Source organism: Oryx dammah, unplaced genomic scaffold (genome assembly GCF_014754425.2).
Source record: "Oryx dammah isolate SB20612 unplaced genomic scaffold, SCBI_Odam_1.1 HiC_scaffold_10, whole genome shotgun sequence".
Lineage (NCBI taxonomy): Eukaryota > Metazoa > Chordata > Mammalia > Artiodactyla > Bovidae > Oryx > Oryx dammah.
In genome coordinates this window covers 43695517-43718912 of record NW_024070194.1, presented here as the reverse complement: position 1 = coordinate 43718912, position 23396 = coordinate 43695517, and the positions used below count along the sequence as shown (strand labels likewise).

The window sequence follows — 23396 nt, the reverse complement described above, 5'->3', positions numbered from 1 at the left end:
GGAGAGATGGAGCTGATAACAAAAATATTTTAAAAATGCAAGTTAAAGAAACTCACCCATGGAATTATAGAAGCTTACTGAATTATAGCCAGGCTTCCCAGGTGGCGCTGATGGTAAAGAAGCTGCCTGCCAGTGCAGACACACAAGAGACGTGGGTTTGATCCCTGGGTTGGGAAGATCCCCTGGAGTAGGAAACCAGTAGCAACCCAGTCCAGTATTCTTGCCTAGAGAATCCCATGGACAGAGGAACCTGGCAGGCTATAGTTCGTGGGGCCACAAAGAGTCGGACACGACGGAGTGACTGACACACACAGTGGCAAAGAATTACAGCGAAGACCACAAGTCAGCCCCACTATCCTTCCCCGCTCTTTGCCTTAGTAATAAGATCTCAGTTTTGTTACAGGCAGCAATGCCCCAACAAAGAGAATGTGTTTCTTAGACCCCTGCATTAGGCATGACCATATGACTTAGTTTTGGCCACTGAGATAGAAGTAGTAGTTGGAACGAAAATTCTGAAAATGTTGGTTAAAGGCTGTGGCTTACTGGAAGGAAGGCCCCCTTTCCCTCCCTTCTCCTTCCTGCTTCCTGGAATGAGGACATGCTGTCTGGATCTCTGGCAGCCATCCTGGGCCATCCTTGAGGATAGAATCCATGCACTAGGATGGGGAATAAGGCAGGTAGAAGTCTGACTCTGCCTCAGTAGCCTTGGACTATGTATTTCCAGATTTCTTCTTCATAAAGAGAGAAATTATCTTCTGTTCAAGGTACTGTTTTGTGTTTAAGCTGCATTTTCTGTTGTATGCAGCCAAGTCCAACCCTAACTGAAACAGAAACCCTCTTCTTTACAAAAATTTTTTAAACTAATTTTTACAAAATTTATTTGTTTATCCCTGCACTGAGTCTTCAGTGCTGCACTTGGACTTTCTTGAGATGAGGCGAGTAAGGGCTAGTTGTGGTTCATGGGCTTATTATTGCAGTGGCTTCTCTTGTTGCAGAGCACGGGCTGTAGGGCAAGTGGGCTCAGTAGTTGTGGTGCATAGGTTTAGTTTCCCTGAATCATATGGGGATCTTTCTGGGCCAGGGATCAAATGGTGTCCCCTGCATTGGCAGAATTCTTAACCTCTGAATCACCAGGGAAGTCCAGGAACCCTCTTCTTTAGCTAGGGCTCAAGCTCCCACTGTTTGCCTGGGATAATGTGAAGAATGTAAAGGAGTTAAAGGCGTGATTGTTCTTGAAAGAAACAAGAATTCTTCATGGGTAGTTCAGTTCAGTTCAGTTGCTCAGTCTTTGCAACCCCTTGGACTCCAGCATGCCAGGCTTCCCTATCTATCACCAGCTCCCAGAGTTTACTCAACCTCATGTCCATTGAGTCGGTGATGCCATCCAACCATCTCATCCTCTGTTGTCCCCTTCTCCTCCCGCCTTCAATCTTTCCCAGCATCAGGGTCTTTTCTAATGAGTCAGTTCTTTGCATTAGGTGGCCAAAATATTGGAGTTTCAGCTTAAGCATTAGTCCTTCCAACAGATATTGGGATCATGGGTAGAGTTATGAATAATTTTGCAAGGCTGAATTAGGGCCTCATACACTTTGCTAACTTTACTGTGTGCCTGGGGCAACAGTGGGCATCCTGTAGGAACCCCAGCTCGCCCCTTGCCCCACGTTGCACGGTTCTGAGTACACTCATCCCCGTGTTAGGAAAGCAAGTCAGAAGGTGTCTCAGAGTCATCCCTCTCAGCAGATGCCAGAGACATAACAGTGTGCGTTCTCCCTAAGTGCTGGAGCTGCAAGTGGTAGAGGTGCCCATTCTCTAAGAGAGAGGAAGGTTAAGGGAATCCTTCAGAAAACAAGGCTGAAAACCATGGCACTGTCCTGACAGCCCCCTCAGGCTGTGCTGGGACAGGTGATGGCGTTCCTACCTTGCTTCTGAGCCTTTTAATGACTTTTCAAAATCGCATTGTAAATCTGTGGAAGAGATGTCCCACTTATTGAATCTTGTTCATGTGTCTGTATCTCCTTACTCTTTGTTTATTTGGTAAATGTTGCAATACTTTGCCCCCAAGAGGCCAGTTTGTGAACTTTGAACTCTGAAATGGCCACCGATATTTATATCGCTGTCAACCTGTCATTATTCGTCTTGATCAAATTGGGGGAAAGTGGAGGGGGGCGTTCTCGAAAAGAAGAGAGAGAATGGAAAAGTATAAGGAGAAAAAAAATTACATTTGTAAGGCAAAAATAGGCTTATTAAGAATTTCAGAAACTCTATTTCTAATGGCTTTGAATCTCTCCATCTTCCATTTTCTTGCCTGGACAGAGCTCCCTTTGAAGTCTTTGGACGCTTTCTGTAAGAAAAAAATAGATACACATGGGTGTGGAGCTGAAAATGGAGCCCCTTGTTTCGCCCTTTTAAAATGTGTTTTCGAAGATTTGCCTTTCATATTGCAGATGGGAGAGAGGATATGCAATTTTACCTTGTGTAACATCTTTGCCTGAAAAGCTCCAAGTATTTGTCGACATTTTTTAATGAATAGTTTCCATGTTTGCCTGCTGAGGAAGGCAGAGGCTTGTGTAATTTACTTCCATTTTTCACCTGAGGAAACTGATATTTAAGGAAAAGAGGCTCAGAATTTCAGCCAGTAGCAGAGTTAAGAAAACAAGCCCAAACCTTGCCGCCAGGCTAATGATGCCTAGTCCAGTGATCCTGGAGTTTGAACATCACCCCCAAACAAAATGGTGTCGTCGGAAAAAATTCACCATAGACATCATCATGTCGCATTTTAGTAAGATTTGGTTTTATTGTATAGGATCATTTGTATTTATTGTCACTGCTTTCTAGTTTAATGGCCTGTTTGTAATTTTAGTAACTTCTGATTTTGGATCTGTTACTGAAATTGAGTTTCAGTCATGAGTTTGTTGCGATTCTAACTCATTCTAAGTACAAAAGAGAAACTTAACCAGGTATGAAAACACAGAACTCAGGTCTGTATGTACCAGGCAAAGTTATGTTTTGACTAGTTTTTTTGAACCCACAGAACAGTTAATGCATATGCATACAACTCAAAACCATGTCTTTAAGATCTCTTGACAAATGTATGTGAATCATGGCATAAACTCACTTGAGCTTGTACATCAGTATTGTTTTTACTAAACAGATAAACTTTTATCCTAAGTAGCTCTTATTATGGGGCATCCCTGGTGGCTCAGTGGTAAAGAATCTGCCTGCCAGTGCAGGAGATGTGAATTCAACCTCTGGGTCCAGAAGATTCCTGGAGAAGGAAATGGCAACCCACTCCAGTGTTCTTGCCTGGGAAATCCCATGGACAGAGAAGCCTGGCAGGCTATGTACTATCCATGGGGTCGCAAAAGAGTCAGACACGATTTAGTGACTAAACAACAACAACAAAGCTCTAATTATATCTAAATCATTGGTTTGGTCATTTAAGCAGCTGGAAAACACCAAAGGAAATATTTGGAATCAGTGGAAATTATATCAACACCCTTTAAGAAGGGCTCATGAAAAATCAGCCTATCCGTCCTTTCATCATTAATCAAATGTCCAAAAATGTGTGGCAGGAATTGTTCAGATAAAACAGAAGCTAAACTAAAACTGCACAAGGCCTCAGAAAACAAAGATGTAGCTTCTGACTCCAGGAAGCAAACAGTCTAGGGTGGCAGACCAACCAGATGAATTAAGAAAAGGATGAAACCCCTCTATGAGTCATGCTCTCACTTGTACAAGGTGTTCTGATTCAGAAGTTTGTAGGCAATTACAGATAAATAGCTTAAAATTTAAGCACATGCTCATTTCTATTCCCTATTTTCTCATCTCAGCAGCCTGCCACATGACCTTTATCATCACTTCTCTCAGAAACCTTCACACTCTCTCCCAAACCAAGAGAAGTTCCCATATTATCCATTCTTTCTTCTCCCTTCTCAGGGATGGAACTTAAGGCTTGTGTTTTAAACTCATTACGAGAGTCCTAATCTATTTTAAGGGACTTGTCTTTTAGCCTTAAAGGTTTAGCCTATACATGCGGTACGGTTTATTCCTTCTTGCTCAAAGTGAAAGTCGCTCAGTCATGTCCAACTTTTTATGACCCCATGGATTGTATAGTCCATGGAATTCTCCAGGCTACTCGAGTAGGTAGCCTTTCCCTTCTCCAGGGGATCTTCCCAATTCAGGGGTTGAACCCAGGTCCTCCTGCATTGCAGGTGGATTCTTTACCACCTGAGTCACAAGGGAAGCCCAAGAATACCGGAGTGGGTAGCCTATCCCTTCTCCAGCAGATCTTCCTGACCCAGGAATCAAACCCGAGTCTCCTGCGTTGCAGGTGGATTCTTTACCCACTGAGCTATCAGGGAAGCACTTCTTGCTGGGGTACCTGTTCATCTCTCTATTTAAAATCATCCCTTTGTCTAATAATGCTCATTTAATGCCATTAGGAAAATAGAATCATAAATGTCTCAAAAGAACATGGAGGTAAGAATCTGACCTCTTACCCATATTATGACTGGTACAGTACATAGTGGAACGGCTTATAGACACTCCTATGTTTCATCTTTGATAACTTACTGTTCCAAAATACGTTTAATTTCTGTCTATAAGGTATGAGTCAATAGATAGAGCTTGTATTTTTACTTTGCTATTAAGGAAATAAAACCAGAAACAAGCATATAAACCAGGATCTCCAGGGCACAGCACATCTTTGGTAGATGTTCAGACCAAGAACCTCAGAGGGTCTTCCATACCTGTTTTTCTTTATTGTGAAAATCTGTAGTTTGAAGGAACATTAAGGAGGGATACATTGTGCTTTCTTCCAAAAATGCCTCGAGCTTCCAGCTTACAGGCAAAACAAACCCTTTGAAAGCCGTCTTCATTTGCAGTTGTCACTGAAAGATTTCCAGGCTGGAAAGAATGTTTTTTTTTTTTTTTCCAAGGTATTTAAAAACCACCTATCCTAACAAAAGGAAAATGTGGCTTCTTCAGGTTACTTCTTCATACCCAATGATGAATATGTTTTTAATTAAAGCCTGGGCACAAAATTGGGTTTCCCAAGAACCATTGTGAGGCCTGATTGCTCTCCCGAGACACCCACCCTCGTGGGTACTGATGCTAACTGCTGACACCCGAGGCCACTGTGTGTATTCAGCGGTTAGAAAGGTGATTTCTGAGGCCTGGCAGCTGTTGGTGTTAAAGCTATTGTGAGGGAAACAAAAGCCATTCTGCTCTGTTCCCCGCCGCCTTTGTATCTTTGATTCAGGAGCTGTTTCATAAATGAGGTATCATTCTTTACCAGGGAATTTCATGACTGCCCCTGTTGCAGTGTCTGCGTACACTTCCTGACAGCAGAGGGGAATGTCTGAACACACCTCCTATGGAAGGAATCTTGGGTTCTGACCTCTGTGAAGATGCTTGCATCTTAAGTCTGTTAATTGGACCTTCAATTAGATGCCATCATACCACGGGCTATGCTTTCTGTCTTCTTCCCTCTAATCTGCCAGACCTAATCTGCTGCTGCCAAGGCTTGTCCTGCAAGTTAATCAGAACACAGTCCACTTTGGTAGCCAGATGTACCAGGGTTAACTAGATACTCTTTCATCTAAATGGTATATTCATTATTGTCATTCAGAAAGTCTATCAGTTTAGGAGGTTTTTAGTTGCGTGTAAAAGAAACAAACTGGCCTAGCCATCAAGGAAAACAGGACGGGTTGCATCTTTCTCCCAGCACTTCCTCCTTCCCTGGGCTGTACCTTGTGTGTATGTGACTTTGACATTCTTCCCATCACAGGGTAGTCTGCTTCCCTATCTCTTGGGTGTTGGGCTCAGCCTTGTGGCTTGCTTTGGCCATGCACAATATTTTTTTAATACCTTATTAAGAAATAAGCGGGCTTCCCTGATGGTTCAGCAGGTGAAGAATCTGCCTGCAATGCAGAAGAAACAGGAAATGTGGGTTCAATCCTTGGGTTGAGAAGATCCCCTGGAGGAGGAAATGGCAACCCACTCCAGTATTCTTGCCTGAAAAATTCCATGGACAGAGGAGCCTGATGGGCTACAGTCCATGAGGTTGCAAAGGTATTTCTTATTTTCACTCACCCTTCTTGCACTTTTGTGTTGCCATGAGAAGGACAGACCCAGCTCTCTGCCACCAAAAAAAGATAAGATAGGTAGGAGAATGGACATATGTGTATGTGTGGCTGAGTCTCTTTGCTGTCCACTGAAACTATCAAAACATTATTAATTGGCTATACTCCAATACGAAATAAGAATTTTAGTAAAAAAAAAAAAGTAAAATAAGCTATGAGAATATATTGTACAGCACAGGGAATATAGCCAATATTTTATAATAACTATAAATGGAGCGTAACCTTTAAAAATCATGATTTACTCAGTTGTACACCTGAAACTTATATTGTACATTAACTGTACCTCAATAACAGATAAATTAAAAAAGGAGAGCCATGTGAGGCCAAACTGAAAACTGCAGAGTGAAGCCAAACCCTGATGAATCCCACTGACATCAACCTTCTTCCTGATGACTCTGAGTCAAAATAGATGGCAGTGTTTTAAACCACTGCATTTTGGGGCAGTTTGTTATGTAACACTGTTTGGCAATAGCTGACTGGTACTTATTGCTCCTGTAACTAAAGAGCCCAAAGATAGCATGGGGTTCAGGTAGGATTTGAAAGGAATTCTTGTTCTATTTCTTTGTTATTCACTTGGAGCTTCATCCTGGAATCGTTTCTCTTTTGGTGACATGATGACTGTACTGTTTCAAGCTTCACATACCCCAAGCCATCTGGAAGGCAAGAGGCTTTTCTTCTTAAATCATCACACAGAAGTCCTGAGCTTCACTCTGATTATGCCAGCAGAGGTCACATGTCTATTCTGGGTCATTTTTGAGCAAGGAGGGTGGGATTATACAACCTGGTTTGTATCAACCAGAGTCCCCTCTTAAAGATGGGAGTGGGTTGTCTTTTCCCATAATCCATGGTGTGCCTTATTAGATGTGGGAGAGAGTGAAATAGATGCTGGGAGACACCATCAATGTTAATTTTGGGGAGAGTCTAAAATCTTGGAACATTGTTTTGGATTTCTGTTAATACTTTATTTTTCTCAAGACATTTTCCTGTCTCATGTTGCTGGGCTAGCTTGAGCTGGAGAGAGGAGACTTATCCTCTAGATCACACATGTTCCTGGGTGAATTGTAAAGCATGCAACCCACGCCCCCATGCTGCCTTAGACACTCGAAAGTAAGTGGGAGCTTAGCTTTTCATAGGGCTTCACTGTTAAACTTCCAACTCATGATGTCTCAGGATTTGGGGAAAATTAAAAACTGGTTTGGTCTACTAGATTTGAAGACCTCTAACCTAGAGGATGAGTTAATGCTAATGTAATAAGAACTTGAACGAGAGACATGCATTGGTGTGGACATCACTCCACCGACTCTTGGCCTCCATTGCTTCTGATGAGAAGTCAGCTGCAAACCCTGTTATTGTCCGGACACACAGGAAACAGATTAAAATGTTTGTTGAATTTATGAATTAAAAACTGGAAGCAAAGTCTTGTGCTCTTTCTAGTCTGACATTCTTTCAAGAGTACCCCATCACTTCTTTCTAGTAAAACCTTCCCTTGTACATTTCATGCTCCCACTGAAGCCTCTGCAGGAAAGTGAACCAAACAAATCAATCCAGGTCATTTTTTCAAACACAGGCATTAAAACAGTCATCTGTTACTCTCTGTGCTTCTAAGAGTCCTCCTTGACCCTCAGTTATTTGAAAGACTGAACAAGCCTTATTATCCAATATGCTTTAGTCATTCAACATGTTTGTCATTCTGTAAATATCACTGAACACCTACTATGCTCCAGATGCTATGAGGGATGCAGAATTGAATAGAGTTAATACTTTTCATCAAGAACCCAGCTACTATTTCAGGAAAACTGTTTCACAGTTTCAGGAAAACCTTGGACAGAAGGGAAGATTGAGGTCTTTGATGAAACTACAGTTTCTCAGGGAGCAGCTTGCCTGTCTTCTTGTGGGATTATTTACCTTATCATCTCTAGTCATAGATAGCCTCAGTTCTGTTTGAAACATCTGTTAATGATAAAACAAAAAGTGATCTAGATTAAGCATTTTGATGTGCACCAGCCTAGGTATTAGGTATATTCCCATATTCTTACATTCATTTATTTGACATTCCTTCCTGTAAATCTCCTCAGGCCTATGCAGGGGCATTTTTCAGTTTGATGTGCTGGTAATATTCTGGTTAAGTAATGGCCAATTTGGGAATGCAGACTCAGCTATGTTTTCCTCAAGTCCATTTTTCTCTTTGTGCTTTTTCCAGTTGAGTTATGCCTTGAACCATACAAACAGAAAGCTATCGTTGGAACCTAAAATAACTGTCAATGCCAAGATTGTTGTCGTTGGCGCATCCAATGTTGGAATTTCCTTCCTAGAAACGTTGGTATTTTGGTAAGTTGTTTTACTTTATTTATTAGTTTGTTTTTAAAGGGGCCTTTCTCTTCGCACACCTGAGAAGGTTCCTTGAAAAGACAGACCTGATTTTCTTTCAACACCTCACATACCTTGCCTAGGTAGATTAATAAAAAATGAATCAGAGGAATATTCTAGATCAGAGGTTGGCAAACTCTAGCCTCTCAGGTCAAAGCAGGTCCACCTGCTTTTGAAAATAAAGCTTTAAAGGAACACAGTAATGCTCATCTAATTTATGTTTTGTCTCTTATTTTGTTAATACAGTGACAGCTTTGAGTAGCCGTGACAGGGACCATGTGGCCCACAGTGCCTAGTATATGTCACTCTGACCCTTTCAAGATGTTTTTCAGCCCGGTTCTATACTAGTGCTCGCTTTTTGGCTGAATTATAAGAATCACCTAGAGCATTTGTTGAAGATGTAGATTCCCAGACCTTGTAGACATATGGAAGAAGAAAGTCCCATGGAGGGCCCTGGGAACTTGTATTTTAACAGATGTTCTATGTGATCAAGCAGGTGTGGGGATGGACCAGTTTTGACTTTATGTATCAAGAACAGGCTTCAGAGGTGGCAGGCAGGCCTGGACGTTTCTTTTGACCCCTGCATTTTGGGTGCCAGGGGACAGAGTACATTTCCCCAGGACAGTTGAGGTTCATGCATCTGTTTGAGCTGTTTTCTATTATCCTTGAAGCAATGCATAATTTCTGCCCATTGTCTTGATAGGTGATTCCTGCGGCTTCTCAGCTCCCCCCCACTGGCTTTCTATTTGCTCAGCAAATTTCAGTCCCTCTTTAACAGGAAGAGCCCCGGGTTATGTCCAAGCACTTGTGTTTGTGGCCTGGTATCTCCACCACCAGCACAGAACTGCCAGCGTGTGCCTGGCTTCTCTCAGATCCAGGTTACTTTTATAAAATGTCTCCACATGTTTTCAAAGACGCTGGTTTGGAGGAAATGCAGACTCCTAAGTTAGGAGAATATTTCTTTCCCTAAATCTTTTGTTCAGGATCACATGAGAAAACTTTGACTACCATTCAAAACTGTAGGTGCTAAGCGGGGAGTGGGCTAAGGGGGAAAGATATCGCCACTAGCTGATTGGTGAGGGCTAAGCAAGGAAAGGGGCAGAGGAAAGGACCCCTAGAAGGTATTTGTTCCTGGTGGACAGGGGGATGAGCTAACCCCAGGTGATTAGCTTACTCATCTGACCTCACATTTAATGGAAGATTTTTTCACTTCCTAGCCAGTTTGTTCAGTTATTCAGAACACACCCTTAGTTAACCAGATATAAGTCACCTGTCTCTAATTTTTTTAATTAATTAATTTTTGGTTGCGCTGGGTCACCATTGCTGGGCATGGGCTTTCTCTAGTTGTGGTGAGCGGGGGCTACTCTTTGCTGTGGTGTGCTGGCTCCTCTTCTGAAGAGCACAGGCTCTGGGTGCCGGCTCAGTAGTCATCGTGTGTGGGTTTAGTTGCTCTGAGGCATGTGGAATCTTCCTGGACCAGGATTGAACCCACGTCATCTGCGTTGGCAGGCAGATTCAGATCCACTGTACCACCAGGGAAGTCCTAATTTTAAAAAAATATATTATATATATATATTTGATAGTGCTGAGTCTTGGTTATGGCACGCAGAATGTTCCATCTTTGTTGCAACATTCATGCCAACTGTAAGATGCAGCATGCAGGATCTAGTTCTCTTAGCAGGGATTGAACCCGGGCTCCCTGCATTGGGAGCACGGAGTCTTAGCCACTGGACAGCCAAGGAAGTCCCATAAGTCTCCTGTCTTTATTGAGATTAGAACAAAGTTCACAGGCTTTAAATACTGTGGTCAGTTTACCGCAATCTTGCATTGCAAGAAAGGAATCATGAGATGCACTCAGGAAACTTCCTTTTTGCTGCCTGTGCCATTCTGTAGTCTGAAGTCTTCCCTGTTCTGACAGGACTCCTCACCTAAGATTCTGAACAACAGTTGTGTACAGCCATTTTTGAATGATGAATGATCTGGGTGGAGTTGTGAAATTATAGTAGAGAAGAAGTTATCATAAACAGATCTTAAATCTTAATTTAGCTATATATCCAGTCATTATGTCTTGTTTAAAATGATTACATTGATATATACACATATAATTTTCTTTTTATGGAATCAACTTATATTTAATAAAGACAGGTATAAATTTTGATGTAAGTACTTGGTTGATTAAATTCCTCAATCAGACAGACCTTTTTAAAGCATTTTAAACCACTCGTGGTTCTCTATCATCGTTGCACAGATTACGTCCACTAAAAATAGACCAGTATCAGTTTACGGATATCTAATCCCGAAGAGAGGAAATAGTTCTCTCATTATGTTCTCTAATTATTTCAAATCAGCAATCACCATAGTAACCTGCTGTAGATTTTACTTAACAGTTTAACTGCCATTTGAAATGGATTTTATAAATGATTCGAATTGGAATGAAATGGAAGAAACACAGTTTTCACCAAGCACTGACCTCCAGTAAGGATTAAATCCACATTTTAGAGGCAAGATTTAGGAGTCGCCTTCCTGTGCTCCTGCTCTGTGTTATTAAACCCAGGTGGGGCCCCGTAGTTTCCAGAAAATCCATCTGAGGCCCAGTACAGCAACCTCTTTTTCCAGAAAATCTGGTCGCCCTGTCATCTGGTGACAAAGCAAACACAACTCTTTGTTCTTACACTATTTGCATGCAGAAAAACTGCAAAGCACCTTGGGCCTCCTCTCCAGATACCAAAAGCAGCCCTTGCAGAAGTTCTTGACCTTGTCATGCTCGTCTTTCCCCAAGTGCCATGACGCTACCAGGATGTTGATGTGATTTGTCCACAGTCACCAATTAACACATCAGGGGGCTTCCCTCATAGCTCGCCTGCAACTAGGAGACCCCATTCCTGGGTTGGGAAGATCCGCTGGAGAAGGGAAAGACTACCCACTCCAGTATTCTAGCCTGGAGAATTGCAAAGAAGATCACAAAGAGTTGGACACAGCTGAGCAACTTTCACTTTCACCAACTAACACAGATATCCAGGTGTGAGCTCCACATGAGGAGGGAGTGTTAAGGGGATGTTTGGGGTTTTGGATTTTAGTACAACATTCTGTCTGGTCCTCAGCTGCTACCCACCCACAGCCACACCTGCTCAGAGGCCATTCCTGTCTGGTCATCAGGCTAGTGGATTGCTTGGTGACTTCTTCTTGTCCTCATGAGGGCAAGCCCTCCTGGGCCTTCTAGTGCCCGGTGACATGACTGGCAGGCATTTCTAGAGACACAAACCACCCGCCATGTATGTCCATGTCCTCCTGGTCTTGGTGAATCCTCTGGTGCTGAGTTGAGTGGCCTCAGACTTTCTATGATCTCTGTCGACCCTCCTGAGCCAGCCCCAGCTGGCTGATACAAAGGGGAAAGGGGCAGGGTGGCTCAAGGTGGAGGGGGAGCTCAGCTAACTTGCCCCCCATCCCCCACACCCAGGTCTTGTGCATCTGTCTTCTGAGGGCACTGTGCCCGAGCAACTCCGCAGGGGGCAGAGGAGGGAACGTGTTCAGGCCCCCAGACCCCACCTGGCGGGCACATCCTGGCCTCCTTCCCCATCACCCACCTTGTCGGGACATGTGCCCCCATGGTGGGGACCAGGGGCTGGGCGGGGGGAGGACAGCAGGCATGCCAGGGAGCTTTCTTGAGGTGGGGGGCATAGAGTAGAAAACCCCCACTCATCTTTGGAACAGAGGGCAGTGAAGTGGAGGGGAAAGGGAACTTTTAAGACCCTTTGCTGTATTTTTCATCATGCCCAAGACATTCAGGTGATGGACATGAGCTGTATTAAAATTGTAGTTCTCATGATTGATAGGTGATGTTTGTTTGGCTGCCTGGCCCTTTGGGACAGAAAGGTGTTGTCTTAGGCAGCGTAATTGTTTGGTCTTATCCTTCCTGGTCCTTCTGCTTAAAACCCCAAACACTGGTTTTTGGCAGAAAGCTCTTGGCCTCAGCCATCAGTCCCCCTTTATGGCCAACCAGAGCTGCAGTCCTGCCCTCCTCTCCTGCTGAGGGAGGGTCATGGCAGGGGACCCCCCCCCCCAGTCCTGCCAACCCTGAGGTGCTGTCACACCAGGAGCTCCACCAACTCTGTCAGAGTTTAGTCTAAAGGAAACTCCCTGTTCTCAGATCAACAGCCAGGTCCAGAGGGGAGCTTCCATCACCTGTCAGGGAGATGCCGTGTCCTAAAAGAGAGCTTTGCAAGGAAGTTGGAAAGCTCTTTCCAGAAAGCAAGGGACCTCTTTCCTCATAGCCAGTCATATTTTTACCAGCTCCTTGTTCCTGCAGAACTCCCCAAATGCAATGCTTTGACAATGTTGGGCTTTCTACAACGGTACTCCAAAATCAGTTTTTACAAAGAATTATGGACATGCTCTACCAAAAAAGGGGTGTGGGATAAGAACCGGGTCCATGAACTCATTTTATGTCTTATGTCCTTTTTACTCGAAAGTTTGGTCTGGACTCCAGCAAGATAAGCATCACCTGGGAGCTTATTAGGAAGAGCCGCAGGCCCTGCCACCGTCAGTGTCCCAGATAGACATTTCATCTTCCAGAATTGTACACAACAGCTTCTTCCTTCTGTCTTTGTCATCAAGCCACTGAGCTGAAGCAGTTACTGTTTGATTCTGTTTCAGCTCATGTGTCTCTATGCCTTGTGTATTATATTATTTACTCCCAATTATGGAGCAGCTCCTTTTAATCCATTACTTTAAAATCTTTCCTAATTCAATTCTGATGTAAAGAATCTCTCGAGGAGCCTCTAATGGCCCTAGAGAAACGCATGAATGAACCCTGAGATGACAGTGACTGAAAGCAGCCCCGGGTGGTGTCCCCACAACTCTGGGTGGGTGGAGGAAGATGCCCTTTGGTTCTCGGGGAGCTCCAGTGGGCGCCAGGTCCCCCACTGCCTCGTCTTCCACTCCTGCTCCCAGGAAGAGGTGTCAAAATTCCCACCGTGTCATCTCACCCCAGGGTGAAATTTCTGGTTTTCGACCTGGGCCTTGATCTCACATCCCTGTGGGCATGTCAAGGTAACTAAGAACAGCTTGGAACTACAGGGCACGTTTGTGAAGCTGCAGTTGTGCCACGTGACCGGAACACACGCTAACAGGTGGCGCAGGACTGTGCCGTACCCAGCGTAACTGTGGATCTGGCGGCTGCAGCCAAGCGCTTACAACTTAATGAGGCTTCTTATCTCCACCTTTGTCTGAGGACAGCTGAGGTCTTCAGTGTGGCCTGACACTAATTAGGTGATTCATTAAGTAGTGCTTACGTGCTGATCTCAGAGCTGAACCCCAGTGAACAGGTTGCTGGCTGTCCTGTTGTTGTGTGCTACTGGCCTCTGCCCCAGGGATTGAGGGCCCTGTGCTGGCTCCGATAGCCCTCTGGGTACCCCGGAAATGCGAGCTGGTGGCCAGGCCGTGGCACCTGCTGTGGAGCAGGCAAGAGATCCCTGGGGCAGGTCACATATCACATCTTGTTGCGTTGGCATCACGATGAGGCCTGTGGTGGGGGTGTGGGGAGGGGGAAGGAGGGCTGGTACAGAGGCCCCTCTGATGGCCTGGGGAGATGGAAGGTGAGGGGTGGGGACAGTGCCTCCCCAGGCAGAAGGAGCTGGCATCCCGCATCCAGAAAAGACTGATCCAGAGCGTCCTCCTCACCATCAGCTTTCCTAATCTGATCCTAGTATTGAAGCGCACAGGCATCCCTGGGTTTTCCTGCATTTTGCAGATACTGCATTTTCTTTTTTACAGATTGAAGGTTTGTGGAAGCCCTGCATTGTCAGATGATGGTTAGCATTTTATAGGAAAAACGTATTTTTTAGTTAGTACGTTGCTTCCCTGGTGGCTCAGACGGTAAAGCGTTTGCCCGCAATGCGGGAGACCCGGGTTCAGTCCCTGGGTTGGGAAGATCCTGTGGAGAAGGAAATGGCAACCCCCTCCAATACTCTTGCCCGGAAAATTCCATAGACTGAGGAGCTTGGTAGGCTACAGTCTATGGGGTCACAAAGAGTTGGACACGACTGAGCAACTTCACTTTCACGTTGTTTTTGTAGACATCATGTTATTGTGCACTGAATAGACTATAGTATTTGGTAAACATAACTTTTGTGTGCAGTGGTAAACCAAAAAAAAAAAAAAAAAATACAGGTGACTCACCTTATTGGGATATTGGCTTTATTGTGGGTCTGGAACCAAATCCATAGTATCCCTGAGGTGGCCTGTGACTAAGGTTAAGTGAAACTATCTTTGTTTACTGATGTCATTCCTTCCTGCTCCTTTCAGATCTTTTCTCATCTCCAGTGGCTCACTTTAGAGACTCCCAGAGCAAAAGGAAAGCAGCCTCTCTGAGCAATGTCAGGCCTTTTTGGGGATCAGCTAACTACCCCTGGGGTGAAAGATGTTAAATGGGAAGCGCTTTCTCCATAATGGCATGAAACATAAACCACATGTGTGGACCAGTAACAGAGTCATCTGCTCGGCCTCCAGCCTCTACAATCAGCTCATTTTCAAATGATGACATCGTCCCCTATCTTGGTTTACATTCCTGTAAATGCTGAAAACAAAGAATTTGGTGCCAGTAGTTTATTTGGAGGTGATCTCTGAGAACTACCTGAGTGAGCAGGTGAGATGGGACAGGCAGGAAAGCCAACAAAGCCCCCAGATCACATGCCTTTGGGTCATTGTAGACACTGAGGCTCAGTGCTGCCAGGACCTGCAGGGCCACAGCTGGGAGTGGTCCCTCTGTGCTCAAGGAAGGAGGTATTTACCCACCAGTTCTTGTCCATCTGGTCACTCTTGGGCTATGCTTCCATCCTGTCCCGCAAGCTGCCACGGTCAGGGGTAACCCTGGGCAGAGAAGGCAGGAAAGCACTGAGGCAGGAGCACCATTTACAGGGGATGTGTGTGTGTGTGTATGGGGTCTCCTCCTAACCTGGTTTCTTTTGTTTGTTCTCCTTTCTTTCTGTTTTTAAAAATATTTATTTATTTATTTGGCTGTGCCCAGCCTTAGTTGTGGCAGGCAGGATCTAGTTCCCTGACCAAGGATGGAACCCAGCCCCCTGCACTGTGAGCGTGGAGTCTTAACCACTGGACCACCAGGAAAGTCTATGTTCTCTTTTCTTAATATTCATACCATTGCCCTTTAATGATGGAGAAGGCAATGGCACCCCACTCCAGTACTCTTGCCTGGAAAATCCCATGGACGGAGGAGCCTGGTGGGCTGCAGTCCATGGGGTCACGAAGAGTCTGACACAACTGAGCGACTTCACTTTCACTTTTCACTCTCATGCATTGGAGAAGGAAATGGCAACCCACTCCAGTGTTCTTGCCTGGAGAATCCCAGGGATGGCAGAGCCTGGTGGGCTGCCATCTCTGGGGTCTCACAGAGTCGGACACGACTGAAGCGACTTAGCAGCAGCAGCCCTTTAACGAAGTGGGCGGGTCTAGACAAAGGCAGAGGAAAGAGAGGCAAGAAGAGAAAACTGTGTCAGGAGGCTCTCCTGATCTCCTGAGACCTCTGTCCCCAGGCATTCTGGAGGCTCTAGAGAGATCCCAGGCATTCTGCTCCACCAGAAACCTCAGTGGGAACAAAGTGGGCAAGAAGGTTCCTGGGTAGGGAAGATCCCCTGGAGAAAGAAATGGCAACCCACTCCAGTACTCTTGCCTGGGAAATCCCATGGACAGAGGAGCGTGGTGAGCAAAAGAGGGGTAGCAAAAGAGTTGGACCCGACTTAGTGACTAAAACAACAACAACTTTTTGTATAAGCAACAGTTTGCGAAAATTCCAAACTCTACAATTCTATAATCAAAGCTACTTTTCTGGGTAAGGGTGACTAGGTGGTAGTTATAAAAAGACAGCTTCCTGAGACCCTGTTCCTGTGGTAATGATCCAGCAGAGTTGCAGTGCACCCAAGGAATGTGTATTTTTAAGACTCTCCAGGTAATTTTGACATACAGCCAGGTTTAATCACCATTTATGGAGACTTTTCCTCAAACTTGGCAGTCTTACCCATAAAGAAACCTGTCCCCCACCCTGCCCCAATTGCTCATTGTAATTGAGCTGTTTTTATGGGCTGTGTCTTCCAAACCACATTTTCTGATTCTCAACAAATCATATAACTTCTAAGTCACATCGTTACTTTGAGGCTTACCAGGCATAATTATTAACATATCATTAAACATTGCATAGCTGAAGCCATTGCCCCAGGTTCATAGTATTTACGTGTTGAATTGGACCCAGTAGAAAGCATTTCACAAAGCTTCATGCTTCAGCTATTTGCCATTAAGAATGAAGGCCCAAGAAGATACCTGCCGAGCATGAGGAAACCTGCCCTGACTGTGTCAATAAAGCTTTCCTAACCTCCAGTATGTGCCCAAAGCATAGCACCCTCCTCACCCTCCCTGCCCAGAAGTGATCTCACTTGCTTTTTAAAAACTATCCAGGTCTTTCTATTTATTTCTTTTTATTTTATTTTTGGCTGTGCTGGGTCTTTATTGCTGCATGGTCTTTCTCTAGTTGCAGTGAGTGGGGGTTACTCTTGGTTGCAGTCATGGGCTTCCCATTGTGGTGGCTTCTTGTTGCAGAGCACAGGCTCTAGGGTGCGTGAGATTCAGTACTTGTGGCCCACAGCCTTAGTTGCTCCATGGCACGTGGAATCCTCCCAGACCAGGGACTGAACCTGTGTCTCCTACATTGGCAGGCAGATTCTTAGCCACTTGACCACCAGGGAAGCCACCTCTCATTTGCTATTGAATTCCCACAATGCTTGTTTTTTCCAGTCTTGAGGGATGATTCTGATTCTGTCTTGTACTTTGCTACCTCTTGTGTGTGAAGGGTTTCCAGTTTGCCTTTTACAGGTGCCATCTTGGTATTTACACCTTGCACATGCTCAAAGAATAAATGTATGGCATTTTTCAGTTCAGTTCGGTCACTTAGTTGTGTCTGACTATTTGCAACCCCATGGACTTTGCAACCCCCAGGAAGCACGCCAGGCTTCCCTGTTCATCACCAACTCAGAGTTTACTCAAACTCATATCCATTGAGTCAGTGACACCATCCAACCATCTCAATCCCATTCTCTTACTGCCTTCAGTCTGTCCTTCCGAGCATCAGGGTGTCTTCGAATGAGTCAATTATTCGCATCAGGTGGCCAAAGTACTGGAGTTTCAGCTTTAGCATCATTCCTTCCAAAGAACATCCAGGACCGATCTCCTTTAGAATGGACTGGTTGGATCTCCGTGCAATCCAAGGGACTCTCAAGAGTCTAATCCAACACCACAGTTCAAAAGCATCAATTCTTCAGCACTCAGCTTTCTTTATAGTTCAGCTCTCACATCCATACATGACCAGTGGAAAAACCATAGCTTTAACTAGACAGATTTTTGTGGCAAAGTAATGTCTCTGCTTTTTAATATGCCATCTAAGTTGGTCATAACTTTTCTTCCAAGGAGCAAGCATCTTTTAATTTCATGGCTGCAGTCACCATCTGCAGTGATTTTGGAGCCCCCCAAAATAAAGTCTCTCACCGTTTCCATTGTTTTCCCATCTATTTGCCATGAAGGGATGGGACCGGATGCCATGATCTTAGTAGAAATGTTAAGTTTTAAGCCAAATTTTTCTCACTCCTCATTCACTTTCATCAAGTGGCTCTTTAGTTCTTTTCTTTCTGCCACAAGTGTGACATCATCTGCATATCTGAGGTTATTGATATTTCTCCCAGCAATCTTGATTCCAGCTTGTGTTTCATCCAGCCCAGCGTTTCCATGATGTACTCTGCATATAAGTTAAATAAGCAGGGTGACGAAATACAGCTTTGACATATTCCTTTCCCGATTTGGAACCAGTCTGTTTTTCCATGTCCAGTTCTAACTGTTGCTTCTTGACCTGCATACAGATTTCTCAGGAGGCAGGTCACATGGTCTGGTATTCCTATCTCTTGACAAATTTTCCACAGTTTGTTGTGATCCACAAAGTCAAAGGCGTTGGCATAGTCAGCAAAGCAGAAGTAGATGTTTTTCTGGAACTCTCTTGCTTTTTCTTTGATCCAATGGATGTTGGCAATTTGATCTCTGGTTCCTCTTTTTCTAAATCCACTTTGAACATCTGGAAGTTCACAGTTCATGTACTGTTGAAGCCTGGCTTGGAGCATTTTGTTCACTACTTTGCTAGCATGTGAGATGAGTGCAATTGTGTGGTAGTTTGAGCATTCTTTGGCATTGCCTTTCTTTGGGATTGGAATGAAAACTGACCTTCTCCAGTCCTGTGGCCACTGCTGAGTTTTCCAAATTTGCTGGCATATTGAGTACAGTACTTTCACAGCAACATCTTTTAGGATTTGAAATAGCTCAACTGAAATTCCACCACTTCCACTAGCTTTGTTCGTAGTGATGCTTCCTAAGGTCCACTTGACTTCACATTCCAGGATGTCTGGCTCTAGGTGAGTGATCACACCATAATGATTATCTGGGTCATGAAGATCTTTTTTGTTTAGTTCTTCTGTGTATTGTTGCCACCTCTTCTTAATATCTTCTGCTTCTGTTAGGTCCATACCATTTCTGTCCTTTATCGAGCCCATCTTTGCATGAAATGTTCCCTTGGTATCTCTAATTTTCTTGAAGAGATCTCTAGTCTTCCCCATTCTATTGATTTCCTCTATTTCTTTGCATTGATCACTGAGGAAGGCTTTCTTATCTCTCCTTGCTATTCTTTGGAACTCTACATTCAAGTGGGTATATATTTCCTTTTCTCTTTTGCCTTTTGCTTCTTTTCTTTTCACAGCTATTTGTAAGGCCTCCTCAGACAACCATTTTGCCTTTCTTTTCTTGGGATGGTCTTGATCACTGCCTCCTGTACAATGTCATGAACCTCCTTCCACAATTCATCAGACACTCTATCTATCAGATTTAACCCCTTGTACTTATTTCTCACTTCCACTGTATAATCATAAGGGATTTGATTTAGGTCATACCTGAATGGTCTAGTGGTTTTCCCTACTTTCTTCAATTTAAGTCTGAATTTGGCAATACGGAGTTCATGATCTGAGCCACAGTCACTCCCATTCCTGTTTTTGCTGACTGTATAGAGCTTCTCCATCTTTGGCTACAAAGAATATAATGAATCTGATTTCAGTGTTGACCATCTGGTGATGTCCATGTGTAGATCTTCTCTTGTGTTGTTGGAAGAGGCTGTTTGCTATGACCAGTACATTCTCTTGGCAAACCTCTGTTAGCCTTTGCCCTGCTTTATTCTGCACACCAAGGCCAAATTTGCTTGTTACTCCAGGTATTTCTTGACTTCCTACTTTTGCATTGTAGTCCCCTATAAGAAAAAGGACATTTTTGGGGGATGTTAGTTCTAGAAGTGGAGAAGGCAATGGCACCCCACTCCAGTACTCTTGCCTGGAAAATCCTATGGACAGAGGAGCCTGGTGGGCTGCAGTCCATGGGGTCGAAAAGAGTCAGACATGACTGAGCGACTTCACTTTCACTTTTCACTTTCATGCATTGGAGAAGGAAATGGCAACCCACTCCAGTGTTCTTGCCTGGAGAATCTCAGGGATGGCAGAGCCTGGTGGGCTGCCGTCTATGGGGTCGCACAGAGTCGGTCACGACTGAAGCGACTTAGCAGCAGCAGCAGTTCTGGAAGATCTTGTAGATCTTCATAGAACCATTCAACTTCAGCTTCTTCAGCATTACTGGTCGGGGCATAGTCTTGGATTAGCATGATATTGAACGGTTTGCCTTGGAAACAGAGATCATTCTGTTGTTTTTGAGACTGTATCCAAATATTGCATTTCAGACTGTTTTGTTGACTATGATGACTACTCCATTTCTTCTAAGGGATTCTTGCCCACAGTAGTAAATATAATGGTCCTCTGAGTTAAATTCACCCATTCCAGTCCATTTTAGTTCACTGATTCCTAAAATGTTGATGTTCACTCTTGCCATCTCCTGTTTGACCACTTCCAATTTGCCTTGATTCATGGACCTAACATTACAGGTTCCTATGCAATATTGCTCTTTACAGCATTAGACTTTACTTCCATCACCAGTCACATCCACAATTGGGTGTTGTTTTTGCTCTGGCTCCATTTCTTCATTCTTTTTGGAGTTATTTCTCCACTGATCTCCAGTAGCTTATTGGACACCTGCCGACCTGGGAAATTCATCTTTCAGTGTCCTATCTTTTTGCCTTTTCATAGTGTTCATGGGGTTCTAAAGACAAGAATACTGAAGTGGTTTGCCATTTCCTTCTCCAGTGGACCATGTTTTGTTTGCCTCTTATCCTTCTCCATCAGAGGGCAGACAGAATGAAAACCACTATCATAGAAAACTAACCAGTCTGATCACATGGACCACAGCCTTGTCTAACTATGAGCCATGCCTTGTAGGGCCACCCAAGATGGACAGGTCATGGTGGAGAGTTCTGACAGAAACATGGTCCACTGGAGAAGGGAATGACATTTTTACTTCATGTATGTAGAGAGGAAAACATCTTAAATCATTTCCTCTAAATCATAAAGCAAAATTCAATTTTATTTTGTTCTTTTTGTTGGAACTCCCGTATTTTGTTCTCATTTGTTCAATGGACATTTCAAGCATTATATTCATTTTCTTTTCTTTTTTTTTTTTGGTGAGGATTATGTTTTAACCTTCATGCACAGATACATAAACTTTTCCTCTGAGATCGTGCTCCCCAAATCTCCCCCGCCCAACTCCCCTTATCCTAACCACCAGCCTCACTCCACTGCCAGGTCCCTGGAGAATCCACAGAGCACCAAGGTCATGCCGGGCAGGCCGTTGTGCCTAATTGTGGATCCAGTGTTGATAAGAGATCCTTGACCCCACACACAAGCCTGGATGCAGGCAGGTTTAAGCAACTTCTTCCTTGGCCCTTTCCTCTGGGCTCCATCCTGGTTCCTCCAGGGGCTTCTAGGACCAGGGGTGGCATGCAGGATGGCATCCACTCGGTGAAGACTGACTGCGTCCCTTTTCAAAGGGCTTAGGATCATTGATCACAGGCTTCTACCCATCCAGTTTTCCCCGGAGGTCAGAGTGTGCCGTTACCAACAGCTTTGTGGCCACACAGGCAGCTGCTGTGTGTCATTTTCACTCACACAACAAAAATGAAGTCAGTGGCCAAGGACGTTGTCCAAAAGTCTCTTTTGTGATCTAAGCAGAAAAAAATATTGCAGAAGGAAGTTAAACATTTTCCAAAGGAAAAGCTAGATTCTCTTAATAGGTTCTCTACTTATAAGAAAGATTTTGCTTCGATTTGCTTTCTCCCTGTATTTTTCCTCTCATATGGGAAGTCCACATAACTCCTATCTTTGAAATTCCAACATTTTATTCATTTTGTGAAATTACGTGGTATCATTAAGACCAGATTAAGTCTGAGTTATTCTTGGACTAGTCAAATGTGCAGTTAGGTTAAATATCCATCTCGAGCTGGGATTCACCGTTCAGTTGGCAAATATTTTTGTCGTTGTGCTGAGCAATTCAGAAAGCAGAGATTTCAGTAAATTAAATAGAAGCATTTAGATTGATATGGGATAATTGGTTTCCCTCCACATTATCTGTTTGTTTGAATAAAACCATTAATGGAAACAGTTAATTAAATTACTTGCTTTGGTTGTCCTAATTATGCATCCCCCCAAGGAAATCAGCAAAAACATAAAAATAAAAAATAATATGCATTCACTGGCAGGTTGACAGGTTTCTACTGCCCAGAAGGGTAAGCAACCTGAGAAGCATTGTGTTTCTTTTATCGTGTTCACCATAACTTGGCAATGTGACCCTCTTTATGTGAAGGATAAGAACGTTTAGACCTAATTCTGTAGCTGTCCTTCCAAAGCATGGAACGAAACGCAATACCTTTTACTTATTTCCCTGGATACTCTAATCCCTCCCTGCCTCACAAGTGTCTTTGAGCCGTTCCTCCCTCTGTATCCACAGCAACATGAAATCCCACTGGAATTATCTGCTGTGAAAATGCAGGTGCACTTGTTTAATGTTTCATTGGCCTGAGCACTTCACTTGAACTTTTTTTTTTTTTGGTTCCATGACATGATGACCTTTGATTTCAGAGTGAAGGGCTCACGGTGATGCTAGATTTTGTTTTCATGCATAAAGCCGATAGTGTGAGACCCAAGATAGTGCCTTGTCTGAGGTGCCACTGCTTCTGCCACATGTCCATACCCAAATGCCCCCGTGAGCCACTCTTCTGTGTGCAGGAACTTTTTGAATATTGAATATTGCAATAATATTGAATTTTGAATATTGAAAGAATAAAAGCCTTAAATGTTTTATCCCCATATTTCATCTGAAGAAAAGCTAAGATCTATATGTACATGATAAACAGTATGATGATTGTGGACTGATACTCTTGTGAAAGTTGCTCAGTCATGTCTGACTCTTGGCAACCCCAGGGACTGTAGCCTGCCAGGCTCTCTGTCCATGGGATTCTTCAGGCATGGAGTGGGTTGCCATTTCTTTCTCCAGGGATCTTCCCAACGTGGGAATCAAAACCAGGTCTCCCACATTGCTGGTGGATTATTTACTGTCTGAGCCACCATAACTATCTAAGAGTATTTTATAACTCTCTCAGAGTATTCTAAGAGTACCTAAGAGTACTATAACTAAGAGTATTATGACTATCTAAGTGCCATCACTTCATGGGAAATAGATGAGGAAACGGTGGTGGAAACAGTGTCAGACTTTATTTTTTGGGGCTCCAAAATCACTGCAGATGGTGATTGCAGCCATGAATTTAAAAGATGCTTAGTCCTTGGAAGGAAAGTTACGACCAACCTACATACCATATTAAAAAGCAGAGACATTACTTTGCCAACAAAGGTCCATCTAGTC

The 23396-nt window shown here is 43.9% G+C and overlaps 1 protein-coding gene across 1 annotated transcript in view; it reads left to right on the top strand.

The window, feature by feature from the left end:
* CFAP61 (cilia and flagella associated protein 61) overlaps positions 1-23396 on the top strand; it is a 243973-nt gene that overhangs the window by 131915 nt on the left and 88662 nt on the right. The window contains exon 18 of the mRNA XM_040247971.1: positions 8344-8471. Coding sequence (XP_040103905.1) covers positions 8344-8471 — 128 coding nt within the window. The remainder of the gene's footprint in view (positions 1-8343; positions 8472-23396) is intronic.